This window comes from Amia ocellicauda, chromosome 16 (genome assembly GCF_036373705.1).
Source record: "Amia ocellicauda isolate fAmiCal2 chromosome 16, fAmiCal2.hap1, whole genome shotgun sequence".
Taxonomy (NCBI): domain Eukaryota; kingdom Metazoa; phylum Chordata; class Actinopteri; order Amiiformes; family Amiidae; genus Amia; species Amia ocellicauda.
The window spans coordinates 14,736,373-14,752,095 of record NC_089865.1 but is presented as its reverse complement, the minus strand read 5'-3'; the positions used below and the strand labels follow the sequence as shown (position 1 = coordinate 14,752,095).

Below are 15,723 nucleotides of genomic sequence, written 5' to 3'. Positions count from 1 at the left end.
ATCAGGTCTCGTAAGATTGTTTATTGCCATTTCAAACAGTGTTATTTCTGGGGCACAATGTACTCCCAGTTTTCTGAAAACATTTGTAAACCTTTAAAACTGCGAATCTAGCAAAAAAAACAAAAAACGATTTAAAGACTTTTTGTTAGAATTTTAATAAGGCTTCATTTTGGCTCTGGAGTAAAACATTTTTTGAAGGTTGTCTCCTACTGTTTGTGCATTAGCAGTTCTGGTCATGTACATGTTTAGCAATTAAACAATCATTCCCATTGTTTAAACAAAGACTGCAGAATAATGCATTATGTGGATTAGCAAGGACATGCATCACGTTAGCAATGTGGCATTTAAACATTTCAAGTGTGTCAGGTACAGTGGCCTTCACATTACAGCTACATATATATGTATGCCTGTGTGTGTGTTTGTCTGTATTAATATCGGTCTTTGTCAGTCCTTTGCTGGAAGAACACATCCCAAAGATGTCTCCATTTGTTTTGATGTACAGTGTCTCTTTTCCAGGTCACACCAGCAACATTTCTGATTTCTTTCATCTCCCCATCTGTATGTGTGTGTTTATGTTTGTGTGTGTGTTTTTTTTTGTATCCCTATATTCAATGGCAAACAATTAACTGCATTATTTTTCATTGCCTTTTATTTTTAGTTTGCACACATGGGATGCCAGTGCTCTAAAAGATAATGGTAGTTAGTCTCTAAAGAATCGGCAGTCTGTTGAGTCAATGTTGCAGTGTCTGTCACACTTCAGTTCTCCATAAGACCTGCAAGAGATTCAACATTTATCAGATTTAAGAATTATGGCATTTCAGCAGATGAATAGTCAAATAGTTGCAATTGAAATAGTCTGTAAATAGTATTATGTAAATAGTTCTTGTACAATAATAATATGACATTTTAAATGACTTAATTGTGTGTATATTACTTATTCAGTGAAATCTTGTCAAATACCAGAATGACGCCTCTGAAGACAATTATCACCTAGTAGAGTGTACGTACCCTGGCAAATAAGAGGCACATGTAAGTTTTCCTAGATCTTGCTGGTCACATTCCTCTACTCCCACATGCCTGTGGCCATCCCCACAGAAAGCATCTAGACAATCTGGAGAGAAAAAAAATGTTTTGAAACAATGTAAGCATTTATAAATTTATTCTTATGTAACCACTTTAAGGAGAATAATAATAATTATTGTAAATTGTAATTAAGTATAAAAGTTTGTTTTCTTCTGCTAATACAAATAATAATTTCACATATTGTTTTGATCAGATTGACTTATTCTTAGACAACGGAAATGTGAAGTTTGGTATATCTAGGTGCTTCATTTTACTTGTAAGTATTCACAACAGTTACAATGATTACTGTCTGGTTTATTATCTTTTTTTACTTTCACAACCTCTGTATTTTGGTTTTCTGTGGTTTATTTATGTATTTATGTGTTTAATATATAAACCTATATCTTACTTCTACTTTATACTTTTCATATGTATGCACTCTGATAACACTTACTGATACAACTGTCTGATTTTTCCTGATTCCCATCGTCACAGTCTTCTCCATGTTCTGAATTACGAACGCCATCACTACAGTATTTCTGAGGATGTGTTACCGCTGACTGAGGGTTAAATTATATATACAGAGAGAGATTATGAATTATAATACTTTGTTACATTTACATCGGTACACTTGCAATGATTTTTATGTTTTCATTTTTTTTCTTTTTTCTTTTGTTTACTGGTAACGGAAGCTGCAATGTGTAGGCAAGGAGTGATCAGATTACCTGGGTGATATGATTTATAGTTTACTCATGCATGTGGAATACATTTGAGAAATAATTTTACTGCAAGTTGAATGTATCTGTCTTAAATAGTGTTTCAGTTTTTCACTGTGTTATCAGTACGTACACACCTTAATTGGGCTAAACTCACTGCCGTTAAAGACATATAACATGCGAGTGTCCCTTCTTAAGATGAAAATATTTTCAAATTTTAGCTGGGACATCTCCTCTTCATTGTTCACAATAAATATCTGAAGTCGAGAAAGACAAATAGATATTTACAAGACAAGCAGTGTTTAATAGGATACAATTCTGACTGTAAATCACTTATTTAAGGATACATTCTATATTATTTGTTTAATTGCTTTATTATTTTCCCCACCAGACAGACATGTTGTTATATCAAAGAGACAGAATTCGCTGGCAATACTCACAAATGGAATTTCATTGAATTCTGGTTCTTTTTCTGGTTGATACATATTTTGCTGTGCACAGTCACATTTCTCTGTTGTACCATTAACACCTTTGTCCCCCTTTGGTCCAGGTACAAGGTGAACTACAAAATAAAGAGTGGAGGGATCATTTAAAAAGTCTTAAATGAGTGATCAATTATCAATACGTTTCACTTTCACATTAGAGATACAATTCATTTACATTACAATTCACAGTTCTGTCAATTCTGATGTTAAACAACCACAAGAATAATAATTAGCTGTATTGCTCTGGAAATGGAGATCTACACTACCTCTTCCTGGTGGTCCAGGTGGTCCAGTTGAGCCACGGTGACCCATTGGTCCTGCAGGCCCTAAGGTCCCTGGAGCTCCCAGGTCACCCTTTATTCCCTAAATATATTGTTGGAGTAGGAGAAAATTGAATAAATGAAAAATATATTCTGTACGACCGGGTATATACAGCATCAGTGTGTTTAAATTCTGAGTATTCAGGAATAAACAAGAACAGTTATACATTTTGTATGTTTTATATGAAATAAATTGAAAACAGGAGGAAGAGCAATACAAAAGACAAAAAAAAGTACCATTCACTCTAGACCACTTCAATAAAATAGTGTTTTATGTTGCTATGCAGAAACTAATGAATTAGCACAGCATCATAACAAGGTAAAAAACTACATTCTCAAACCATGTTCTACTGAACAGTTACTGTTGTTTACAGCATTTGGCACTAAATTATATAACTAATAGATTAATAAATACAAGTTTTGTATATTTCATGGGTTAGCAACTGTTTCATGGATGCATGTTTTAAATATTTAACTTGTTAAAGAGTTAGTTGAAAAGTGATTATATCATCTTTAAAATGTAGATTTATTTCCTAAATAGCTATTTCAATCTATCCTTTATTATGATAGATTCTGAAAGTTGCTATTTGATTTGGATTTGTCAGTGTTATCTAACAGGGAAACTGAAAACATTTATAAAATTCAGCCCCAGGCACATCAGCTGCACAGCATAATCTCAACCTTTCAGAGTTACAAATGAGTGTAAGACTGGTATAGCTTACAACAATACATTTTTAGGTTTACCATAAATCCTCTTTTTCCAGGTATTCCTCTTGGGCCTACTGCTCCATCTAAACCAGTTGTTCCTCTTGACCCAATATCTCCCTAGATGGATACAAAAAAAAAGAATGGTTAATGACAAAAAAAAAGTACTGTATACAGGTCAGCAAAGAACTCTAATAACATCTAAGTATTGCTACACACTATGGGGATTCTGCTATTCCCGCCTTTCGAGTCCCCTTGTCTTTATTTATTTTTAATACTGAATGAAAAGCTTTCCAAGCTTTTCCTTCATTTTGGAACATATACTGCCTACATTACATTGGTACATAGAGAGAAACTGATTTTTAACAAATAACAAGCTTTTTAAAAATGCATAATGAGATTTTATGTTAATATTACTTTTGAGTATTTTGAGTATGTTTCTCTCCATAACAGGAAACTGTGATGGGACAATATAAAACTTTTGATATACCAGAACCTTCCTTAAGTCAATGTTGAGCCCGTGGAGATATGATCATAATGTAGTGGCTTCAAATCTTGGGTGTGGAGGATTTCTGCTGTATATATCTTGCTAGTGCTATGTTTTATGCCCAGAAGAGGGCAGTGTGAAGATCATTAACAAGATATTCAAGCAAGGAAGTAGTCCTTTGTGGCTTACTGCATGAAGTTCTGGCCTATAACCTACCAGGATGTAAGTTCAAAACCTGGTGAAGTATCTTTCTTCTGAAATCTGTTTGTGTTATGTTTTGGTGCCAGAGGATTCACTGTGTAGGGTCTAGTAGATCTTCAAACAACTATTTGAAAGTCCTTTCTGGCTCACCATGCAAGATACTAAAAACTGGTGCTAGAGGTGACAGTGTGAGGTTAATATTCCAGATCTTTGAGCAAGTCATAGGAGAAGTCTTTGTGTCTCACTGCATGATGATCTACTCTACATCCTAGTGCAGAACCTGTCTTCTGAAACTCTATTGTTTGTGGTTTGTTTTAGTGTCAGATGGGGCAGTGTAAGGTTAATATACCAGATATTTTATCACATAAGTGTTGCTCACTGCATGGTATGAGTGTAGAAGCTACCAGGACCTGGATTCAAATCATGGTTCAGCACCTGTCTTCTGAAATGTATTGATTATGTGCTAGTACAGGGGTGGCTAACCCTGGTCCTGGAGAGCCTTAGGGTCTACAGGTTTTTGTTCTATCCAGATCATCAACTGCTTAATTGAACCAATTGTTGGCCTTAATTAGTCAAAATGTACCTGTGTTCAAAGTATCAATTGATTGGCAATTTAGAGAGACATGGAAAACCTGCAGGATTGCAGCTCTCCAGGAGCAGGGTTGGCCACCCCTGCACTAGTACTTTGTTTTTGGGTGAGGAGGGCAGTGTGGGGTTGATATACCAGATATTTGTGGTTGACTATACAGAGTGCTGGTCTAGAAGCTAGCAGGACCTGGGTTCAAATCCAGACTCAGGAGCTTGGTGGTGACTGAGGTAAGTACATTAATAGATATAATACCAAACAATACCAATAGGTGTGATATTGGAATGGATTCAGATTAGAGCCAGATTAAGGGTCTATAAAAAGGGCATATATAAAAGCTAGCTGGTAGCTTCTGGCCCAAATGCTGTAGCTGGTAGCTCTGGTATACAGATCTGGACCAGCTCTCCAGATGCATTTGGAACGGTTCTGGAACAGAACAGGGCCTATTTTGCTGTTTGTGGAGTATCTTACGCACAATAAAGCCACAGCTGAGTACAGTTTATTTATTTATGTATTTATTTATTTATTTATTAGTGGGTGGTTCAAAGTGTTGATTTAATATCATACCACATTTGTATTAGGTCAAATAATAATAATAATTGATAATTTGTGTTACTTCAGGCTTTACAGAAAGCATTAGGTTTTGTATTACAGCCTTTTGAATATATTAATGAAAGTAATTCAGTTACCAAACTATTTCAATGACCATACACATAACTGTGTAATACAAAACATTTAATAAGATGTACACTTAAAATTATATAAACTGTATATTAACTGTTTAGTGTCTATTAACTAAAACACAAAGAGTTAATTTACTTTACCTTCCAGCCAATAGGTCCATAATACCCTGCAGAACCCTACAATGTAAAATACGCATATCAATTAACATGAAAGAGCATTTAAATAATTTAAAATGTGCTCTAACTGGTGAACAGTTATTTACCTTTTCTCCATCAGGTCCCCTGTGACCTATTAATCCTTTATCTCCCTGATGAACACAATTAAATATGTCTCGTTACAACTTGGGACAATGATTTCAGAAATGAAACAAGTTCAAGTACCAAAGCACAGACTTACTTTACTACCTTTCCTTCCTTGTTGTCCCTGAAACACATTTAAAAACAGTCAGATATGCAAATACACATTTCAGACTATAAGCTAATTCGGAGAATTTACATTTACCTTGACTATCCCAGCCTGTCCTTTTTCACCTGAAATTCCGACCCAGCCTCTGTCTCCTTTCTCTCCCTTCATGTGAAGAAACAAAACATCTCTCTACAAAACTCATCGGTTCAGACTGCACCCTGACAAATTCCTTCTACTGCCTTTTCAGACTGGACAGACTGCTATATTACCTTGCACACCTGTCAATTCACTCTTGTTCATGGACATGGTTCTACTTAATTATCTGCAATCCAATATTATTCTTACACAAGCACTCGTGTTATATAGTAATTTCTAAATATAGTATTGTATTTGTAAGTTTGCCTTGGATACTACTACTACTACTACTACTACTAATAATAATAATAATAATAATAATAATAATAATAATGCAGTCTGATAACCACATTACCCAACAACAGTCTAAGATATCAATGTAAATTACCGTTTGTCCCAGAGGTCCAAATGCCCCTGGAGGTCCTGGAATACCAGGTGTACCTTGTGGGCCTGGGAAACCCTGAAGAGAAAACCACCTTACTGTCACACAAATACATATATTCCTAAAAAACAAACAAACATGTATTCAAATGTTACCCTACCTTACTACCTCTTGGCCCTCTTTTTCCCTGAAAACAGAAAAAAGGTTTAGTTTTTGTTGTAGTTATACCTGACAATTTAGGAACTCTGACATGTAAGGGTACCAATTATATCAGTACCTTTTCACCTTTTGGTCCTCCAATATCCTCCAATGTTTTATTAACCTGGGAATACATACATAAAAAAAACAAACTAGTAAGGCATACTTAATTTGAGACAGTATAGTTTGCATTGTAAACTTAGAGACACCAACATGATTGAATTTTGTATAATTTCATCATCATCATCAACACTCTCCACAAATCTGATTTCCTTTTCTGATAAATGCTGACAACATCTACAAATTGAATGGAGAAGAAACTACACAATGTGCTTTCATATAATACATGTGTTGTATACATACAGCATATATAATCAAGCAATGTAAGACCATTTCTAGACAATTGTATTGAATCGTCAATAATATAGTGAAAATATTTAAATACTGTAGGAAAAACTGGAGAATATGGATTTTCACATCCAAATGGTGGGGAATCTGGTGTAGATGGTAAATACAATAACATCTCCTGAAGTTGCTCTTCATTTGGCATCTGTGCAAAAATATGAACAAGTTATTTAATTGTATCTGTTTCACTGCATATGGATTTAACTCTTATATCAATAAACATAAATCTTTATTCAAAATTGAATCAAACAAAATAGATATAATTTAACCTTATGAACAATATGTATCCAAGAAAATAAATAACCAATACACTTGCATCAGACTAAATACTTTTAACCAATTGCATATGTAGTGGAACACAGTACAAAATTACATAAGGGGTTAAAACCACTTAATTGTATTATTGTTATTACTCAGTTTCTTAGCAGACACCCTTATCCAAGGTGACTTACAATTGTTACAACATATCACATTCTTTTTACATTTTACCCATTTATACAGCTGGGCATTTACTAGAGCAATCTAGGTAAAGTTCCTTGCTCAAAGGGTACAACAACAGCATCCCCCACCTGGGATTAAACCAACAACCCTCCGCTCCAGAGCCCTAACGACTACTCCACACTGCTGCCCGTAATTACATCTAATGAAAAGGTTCAATACCCATTAAAACAATAGATATAATAAGTATGCATTGATCAAAATGTTTCAATAAACAGTATAGTAAAAATCAAACAAAGTGTAAATAAAACGAAACACATAAAACACAATAGAGTAAAGGAATAACATATTACCATGAATATCCTTTTCAGGGTCAGTGGTGGGTAGACTGGTGGAGGAGGTGGGGGAAGGCAAATTGTGCAACAGCTCCTTCCATTTACATTCACTAAATTCAGGGACATAGCCAATAACAATGTTATTTTATTGTCCAACATTTTTTTCTTTATGAGAACATGTCAGTTTAATAAAGTATACTAATAACTATATAGCATTAGCATTTATCAACAGATATTCATTTGAATCATTGTCTATGTTAAATTAAGTGCATGGAAAAGCCTGTAGGTTTTCTTTTCCTTTTTCAACATCAACATTATTATGATTAATTTGTGAAATATAACATTTTTGCACATTTTTAGAATTATATTATATTATATTGTTGATTTGGAGACAGTAAATTTAAATGTGACTACACTACACACATTTAATCTGTGCTCCATCGATACTTAGATGATCTAAACTGGCAGCCTTTCAAATAGCCATATTTCCTCCAGGCCAAGTTTCCATTTAACTAATTAAGAAATGTCAGGGCCAGCATCAGCTAAATCTTTTTAGAAGTTCAGTGTAGCATATTAGATTATCTTCTCTCTGAAAGAGTTTATTTTCCAACAGAGACATGATACAGAGATAAAGATATGGAAGGTTGTTAATGAACTACATTGAAACATTGTGAATTGAAAATTGAAAGCGTTTGTGAACAGGTGGAAGTACTATATAATACGTGCTTTTCACATGTTGTCCCTCTTATACCTCAATAATGAATAATCAGCAGGTTTAAAGGCTATAATTATGCGGCACTTCCTTATTATCTTGTCTGATCTACTTCATGTTTTTTTCTGTTTTTACATCTTCATTCACCTTTATTCATTATGAAAGCTACATGGAAACATTCTCACAGAAGCCACTCAATGTGATATTCATGCAGTACATATTTGTATGGGTGCATTATAATGTAATGAAGATTTTCATAAAACAAATGGTTTGCAAATGTTTATGTAAATTACAGTTATTTAGAGTAAAGCAAAGACCTATATGTTGTACTCCAAAGATATAATGGATGTGTTTCTATGGTTACAATCAACTAGGGTCCTTTTAACATACCTGATGAAATCAGTGAGGAAGCCGAAATGTGTCCAATATACAATAATGCACATCGGAAAAATAACTGAGATAGGATAGGCACAGATTCTGACACCATATTACTTCTAGGACCACAAAATCAGCCAGCCCAAACCACACTTAAAGTCCAAACAGTTTCTGAAAAAACAAACAAATACAATATATAAACAGTGCAACATAATATAATATTCCCTTGTACAAGGTCATGCTGTAACTTTAACCATTAAATATTTAAGTTTGGTTGCTTAGATTTTTTGGCATTATCCATCAATGACCATTAATTACAATACTTCAGTTTTATATTCAGAATGCCCACATGATATGCATTATTTGTTTACAGATCAAGGAAACAGACAATTACCACAACATACCTCTGTCAGTGAGATGCTGAGAGAGCTCTCAGAACAGTGCAGGTCTGACAGAGCCGGGACAGAGAGTCTGATTCTCTGAACTGCAAGCTTGCAGAGCTGCAGCCACTTATCTTCATAATGATAGAAGTGCAACCCAGGCATTTGCAGCTTTAAGTACAGGTTGTGACAGTGCCAACAATTAATGGCATGCACAATTCAGTTGTGGTTTTAATTAACAATGTTGAATGCTGCTAATGAGCCATATTTGGTCAGTAATAATAATATTATTTCTGTTATTATTATTATTATTATATATTTTTAATTACATTTCTCATTAAAAATACATTTTAGTTGTCCAAAGCACAGCATAGTATATATTGTTACAGTTGTGTTCAAAAGTTTGCATACCCTTGGAGAATTGATTATATATGTACCATTTTTAAAGAAAACATGAGTGAGCAGGTAAAACACAGTTCTTTTATTTCTTATGGGATTCATATGCAACTGTAGGATATAACAGAATGGCACAATCATAAAACAAAACATGGCAACAAAGAAAAAAATGAAATGACCCCTGTTCAAAAGTCTGCATAATAGTTGCCTATGAGGCCCCAAATTCTTGCAGGTGGTATAGCTGCCCATTCGTCTTGGTAAAATGCCTTCAGGTCATGCAAAGTCTTTGGTAGTCTGGCATGAACCACATGTTTGAGATCTCCCCAGAGTGGCTCGATGATATTAAGGTCAGGAGACTGTGATGGCCACTCCAGAACCTTCACCTTTTTCGGTTGTAACCACTGGAGGGTCAACTTGGCCTTGTGCTTAGGGTCATTGTCGTGCTGGAAAGTCCAAGAGCATCCCATGTGCAGCTTTCGTGCAGAAGAATGCAAATTGTCTGCCAGTATTTCCTGATAATATGCTGCATTCATCTTGCCATCAATTTTCACAAGATTCCCTGTTCCTTTAGAGCTCACACACCCCCAAAACATCAGTGAGCCACCACCATTCTTCACAGTGGGGATGGTATTCTTTTCACTATAGGCCTTGTTGACCCCTCTCCAAACATAGCGCTTATGGTTGTGACCATAAAGCTCTACTTTGGTCTCGTCACTCCAAATTATAGTGTGCCAGAAGGCGTGTCAAGGTGTTGTCGGGCATATTGTAACTGGGCTTTTTTGTGGCATTGGTGCAGTAAAGGCTTCTTTCTGGATACTCGACCATGTAGCTCATTTTTGTTAAAGTATCGTCGTATTGTACTCCTTGAAACAACCACACCGTCTTTTTCCACAGCAGCCTGTATTTCTCCTGAGGTTACCTGTGGGTTTTTCTTTGTATCCTGAACAATTCTTCTGGCAGTTGTGGCTGAAATCTTTCTTGGTCTACCTGACCTTGGCTTGGTATCAAGAGATCCCTGAATTTTCCACTTCTTAATAAGTGATTGAACAGTACTGACTGGCATTTTCAAGGCTTTTTCTTTTTATATCCTTTTCTATCTTTATAAAGTTCCAATACCTTGTTACGCAGGTCTTTTGACAGTTCTTTTCTGATCCCCATGGCTCAGTATCTAGCCTGCTCAGTGCATCCACGTGAGAGCTAACAAACTCATTGACTATTTATACACAGACACTAATTGCAATTTAAAAAGCCACAGGTTTAGTAAATTAATCTTTAATTGCCATTTGAACCTGTGTGTGCCACCTTGTGTGTCTGTAACAAGGCCAAACATTCAAGGTTATGTAAACTTTGGTCAGGGCCATTTGGGTGATTTCTGTTATCATTATGATTTAAAAAGGAGCCAAACAACTATGTGATAATAAATGGCTTCATATGATCACTATCCTTACATAAAAGACAGGTTTTTTGCATGATCAGTCATATTTTCAAAATCAATGCCAAAATTTCACAATTTCTGCCAGGGTATGCAAACTTCTGAGCACAACTGTATATACAGTTAGGTCCATAAAGATTTGCACAATGAAACAATTGTCAGCCGTATGCCACCACAAAGGATTTGAAAGGAAACAATCAATATATGTTTTAAATGTAGACTTCTTTCTTGTATTTGAGGGTAGTTACATCCAAATTGGGTGAACGGTGTAGGAATTACACCCATTTTTATATGTTGTCTCCCCAATTTTAGGGGCTCAAAAATAATTGGACAAACTAACATAATCATTAATTAAATTGTGAGTTTCAATACTTGGTTACAAATCCTTTGCAGTTAATGACTGCCTGAAGTCTGGAACCCATAGACATCACCAGATGCTGGGTTTCGTCCCTGGTGATGCTCTGCCAGGCCTGTCCTGCAGCTGTCTTTAGTTCCTGCTTGTTCTTGGGGTGTTTTACCTTCAATCAACTATTTTGACTTTTTTTAATTGTTCTAAACACCAACCAAAATATCTGTAGGTAACATTATTTGTTTTTTGATTTCAAGGAATCTATTGATAAATACACAAAAGGAGTGGGTATGATGTCAACTAAGAATGAATGTTTGAAGATTCTGTAAACACTTCTACAGAAAGTATGTGTGCATTTGACTTTAAAATACATTCAGTGTATTTTATGTATCACTTCATTGAGCTAAAAGATGTACATTTATTTTGACCTAAATAATGATAATTTTGAATGTATTTTGAATGATTATCCATCAACATATATTATGCAAGGTAGACTGATAATTTGATGTTAGAATGAAAATGAAGGCAAAGACACATTTTGAGGTGCAGAAACCATGCTTTATTTCAAATCAATAATGTAATAAATCTCAAGGAGGTTCAAAATAAAGTTAATCCTACATAATTAAATTTAAATAAATAAAAGTGCAGGGCATACCATTAATGCATTTCATTTGTCTTAACACAGCAGATTTTGTTTACTGTGGTACATTCACTTTATGGTTGCCCTGAATAATGAGGTGAAATCCTAATCCTAGCACACAAACACACCAACAATGCACCCTTGTGAACCTCCAAGAGGTGGCACTGCTTCTGCAAGGAAGTACTTGAATGGTTTTCTTGAGGGTATGGCCAGGTGATGGTACTTTTTAAAACCAAGCCAAGCAGTCCCGTGCCAGAAACAGTGCACATAAAATTAACTTAGTGTACAAAGTGCAGGCCGCTTGCACTTTGCACATTAATTCAATAATGTTTAATTTGTCATTTAAACAGTAGTATGACATAGTCAGTCTGAATACAAGGCCTTTGGATGCTACCTGCATGAGGGTAAATGTAAATAGCACCTAAGGTCTTATATTCATGTTGTTTCATATGTTAAGTTATTGTGCTTGCAGAACTGCAATGCACAAAATTGTCTATCGGAGTTAGTCTTCAACAGGGAGCCTCTCTACCTGTTGAGGCAATCTTAGACTTCAACATTTTGTTGAGGCACATAGTTTCATTTCCAGGTTTTCCAGGGTATTCGTTTCCTAAGAAACTTTCTCCTGTCAACCAGTTAGTTTCATTTGTTTCAGTTTATAATGTCACAAATAACAAGTTATACATTTTTCATAACCGGTCATTTCGGCTATATACATTATGTACATGTCACAGAAAAATGGTTAAAAATCCTAAGTCAAATAGTTATCCAATATGGCACATTCTATAACACCTTTAGACTTCGTCTAGTTTGGTATAAATTAGTGTCAGGTTCGGTACAAAAATAGTTCATATTTACAGAAACAGTAAGAAGTCATTATTCATTAATAAATAATAAGGCACTTGAGGGAAAAGGGAAATATTCATTTTTTGTTAGTTGTTTTGTTTAAATAGATCGAATACTGATGTTCACAGTTGCAGAGTCAGATCCAAGCTCATTGGACAGTTTCAAAGTGTATTGTCCAGCATCCTTCTCCTTGACACTAGTGATGATGAGAGTGGTGAGGTCTTCAGTGGTTTCAATGTAGAACCTGCCACCCTCTTCCTCACTAGAAAGGGTCTTGCCCCCACGAGACCACTGAATCTCCGGGATTGGTTCTCCAGAGAAGGCACAGGCTACTGTAAGAACCTTTCCTTTCTCAATGCTGATGTCTTCAGGGAGAGCTTCAATTTTGGGTGGTGCTCCTGTTCCACAAAAAGATTAAATTACTTTAAATATACACACACCACATCGGTGATTCAAATTTGTAAAGATTCTTTCCACAGGCAACTCTACAACTACTGGGTATTTGAATCCTCACCTTTAAAACCATGTTTAATCATTCTGCTAGAAGACCCTTCTATGTGTGAGTGACTTGACATTCCCATGACACTGCTGGAGCTCATTGCTACAACCGACTCTTTCATGGAGGACATGCTACTTGCAGACATGCTCGCAAATTTAACTTCAGTCATGCTGGAGCTGCTGAAGGAGGCTTCCTGCTTAGAGGCTGCCATGTGCGCTGACATGGAAGAGAAACTTTCCTGCATGCTTGCAGCAGAGCTTTTCTCCAAAGCTACCTTTCTGACAGGTTCTTCAATCAGGGCTGTGAGAACATAGCAAACAAAGGCAAATTCAGATCACTTTAGATGGAGAAGCCATCTAAGACTGTATACTTAAGAATGTAGACACAAATGACTGTATATACATGAACTGTGTTCTTCAATGAACAGCATCAATACATTTTGTCAAGCATGTAACAAAAAGTAATGTTTTCAATACAAACTGAGGAAAGGCATACAACAGGGAAAGATACTGGTTTACTCAATTAATCATAAATTAAACAGGTATGAATGTAGATCTGAGCTACACAAGAGAAAGGGATGGGAAGACTGGGAAATGTTTAATACAACTGACATATTAAGGGAAAGTTGTAGTTAGTAGTCAGATGTAGTTATTGTTCTCCACAATGAAACTTTAGATATTCATGTATTGTAATTGTAAACACTTGTGTCTTAAACCAATTTGGTCAATAAAGAGTAGGTGAGGGGGTGGCGTACTCTGTATATATTACTTTTTGTGTCTATATTCTAGAGTTCAGATTTCAGTCATGCAATCCATTATGTTCTACATTTATATTCATGTATTTTTTAAATAGCAGGCAAAACCTCAAACATTCATAGCCAGGTGTCTTAACATTTAGAGACGGAGCAATAATAATACTAAACCGTGGCATTTAATCTCTTTTATGCTGAGGATTAAATGATTTTCAAAGCAAGTCATAATGTTGATATACAGATATTTCAACAGTAAGGCAAAAATAATTCAGTGCTGTAAAACAAAGTTAGGATCTGATAACTCCTTTAACTTTCTGTGTCACATGTTAAACACAAGATAATACTCCACACCCCCAGCATAACACTGACTTATAACAATTTCCTAATTATATATCCCACATCCCACACAGTTATATAAAATGTATAGGTGACACAGGTGATGACGTTTTATTATGTCTGATCTCTTATTCAGTAATTTCAGCTAAGAAAACAATCAGAATTACAGTAGTAACCAAGTACTAAATATTAATACTTGTGGCCTTCGATGCTTGTCCGCAATCCCCTTCACTACCCTTATTTACAAAGCTGCGAATATAAGATTCTTTAAACAAAAACAACACTTGAAACTTGGAAAATATTGTATGAAACATGATATTAACAACTTACCAAGTACATTTAGGGATGCTGTAGCTGAGCACTGTCCGTATGTATTTTTAGCTTTTACCGTGTATTTCCCACTGTCTGTAACAGATGCATTGCGAATTTCCAGTGTATAGACATTTTTAGAACGGCTTAACTTCATATTGGACCTCACAGATACCTAAAAACAAAAGAAATTGGCATTCATTTATGTAAACTGCTATTTATATTCAGTACTGGTTACATTTTTAATTGCTAATTACTTACTGTCACATTGTCTTTAAGCCACTCAACTTCAGGAGATGGGTCTCCTGTTATCTCACATGTAAATTTCACATCCTGGCCCTCATTGATATTTTGGGACTTAGGCTGCACAATAAAAGTAGGTGCATCATAACGCTTCTTGGTGACGGTCATATCAAACTGACACTTCACAATCCCATGCTCCGTCTTAGCCTCGCATGTAAGGATTCCCTCTTCTTTGTTACTGATATTCTTGATCGTCAAAGTGTGGTCATTCCCTGATACACCATATCTGTATTTATCAGTGTTAACAAGATCAACTCCATTGAGGATCCATTTCACACTGGATGCTCCAGGGATGTTTGCCTTCAATGTAAGAGCCTGGCCTTCAGATACGGTCATCTGGGAATGAGATGCCTTTATTTCTGTATGAGATGTTTTGACTTCTTCATAAACAATTTCCTTTTTAACAATTTTTTCTTTTACTTCACTTCTTTCGTGTGAAGTTGAAATTGTTCCTTTTTGTTCTGCAACTTTAAGTGCAGAAGCTGGAAAACAAAGAAAAACAAAACAAATTATAACATTCTACAACTACTTCACATTTCTGAAGCTTAAAAACATGTTTGTAATGCTACACAAACATTTCAGGGAACTTAATTATAACAAGAAAATCTGACAAACCTTTAATTGTCACTTTACATGTTGTAGATGTAGATCCTGCAGAATTAGTAGCTGTACATTTGTATACTCCACTGTCTGAAACAGCTGATTCATAGATTTCCAAGTGTGCTGACCCATGTTCCTGAAAGAGTTCATACCTTCCACCTTGTGTGAGGGTCTGTTAAAGAAAAAGATAATGGAAATACAACTTAGTGTGTATTTGTATGTAAGTATAGATATGCATTAATTAATTTGAATAA

The 15,723-nt window shown here is 35.3% G+C and overlaps 2 protein-coding genes and 1 long non-coding RNA gene across 3 annotated transcripts in view; all 3 read right to left on the bottom strand.

The window, feature by feature from the left end:
• Positions 1-263: 263 nt before the first annotated feature.
• LOC136711417 (acetylcholinesterase collagenic tail peptide) lies at positions 264-5,418 on the bottom strand. The gene is made up of 8 exons (XM_066687679.1): positions 5,387-5,418; positions 3,328-3,408; positions 2,530-2,626; positions 2,219-2,340; positions 1,916-2,035; positions 1,517-1,622; positions 1,009-1,111; positions 264-773 (listed from the first exon to the last, which is right to left on the bottom strand). The coding sequence occupies exons 2-8, from the start codon at positions 3,328-3,330 to the stop codon at positions 701-703; spliced, it is 624 nt and encodes a 207-aa protein (XP_066543776.1). The 5' UTR covers positions 3,331-3,408; positions 5,387-5,418; the 3' UTR covers positions 264-700.
• Positions 5,419-5,507: 89 nt separating this feature from the next.
• On the bottom strand, positions 5,508-6,248 carry LOC136711437 (uncharacterized). Its single transcript, XR_010804726.1, has 4 exons — positions 6,175-6,248; positions 5,748-5,813; positions 5,643-5,669; positions 5,508-5,553 (listed from the first exon to the last, which is right to left on the bottom strand). It is a non-coding gene; the product is annotated as an uncharacterized LOC136711437 (long non-coding RNA).
• A 5,476-nt stretch (positions 6,249-11,724) lies between these two features.
• ttn.2 (titin, tandem duplicate 2) overlaps positions 11,725-15,723 on the bottom strand; it is a 162,588-nt gene continuing 158,589 nt past the window's right edge. The window contains exons 241-245 of the mRNA XM_066688525.1: positions 15,485-15,641; positions 14,828-15,351; positions 14,588-14,741; positions 13,186-13,470; positions 11,725-13,069 (exon numbers count right to left, since the gene is read on the bottom strand). Of these exons, the coding sequence (XP_066544622.1) occupies positions 12,771-13,069; positions 13,186-13,470; positions 14,588-14,741; positions 14,828-15,351; positions 15,485-15,641 (1,419 nt within the window). The 3' untranslated portion in view covers positions 11,725-12,770. The remainder of the gene's footprint in view (positions 13,070-13,185; positions 13,471-14,587; positions 14,742-14,827; positions 15,352-15,484; positions 15,642-15,723) is intronic.

Bases quoted from the DNA above. Each gene is read 5' to 3' on its own strand.
- LOC136711417 (XM_066687679.1), bottom strand. The intron at 2,341-2,529 runs GTAGTGTAGATC...TTTATTTTGTAG, and splicing joins ACCTGGACCACCAGGAAGAG to TTCACCTTGTACCTGGACCA. The intron at 2,036-2,218 runs GTGAGTATTGCC...TCTCGACTTCAG, and splicing joins AATTCAATGAAATTCCATTT to ATATTTATTGTGAACAATGA.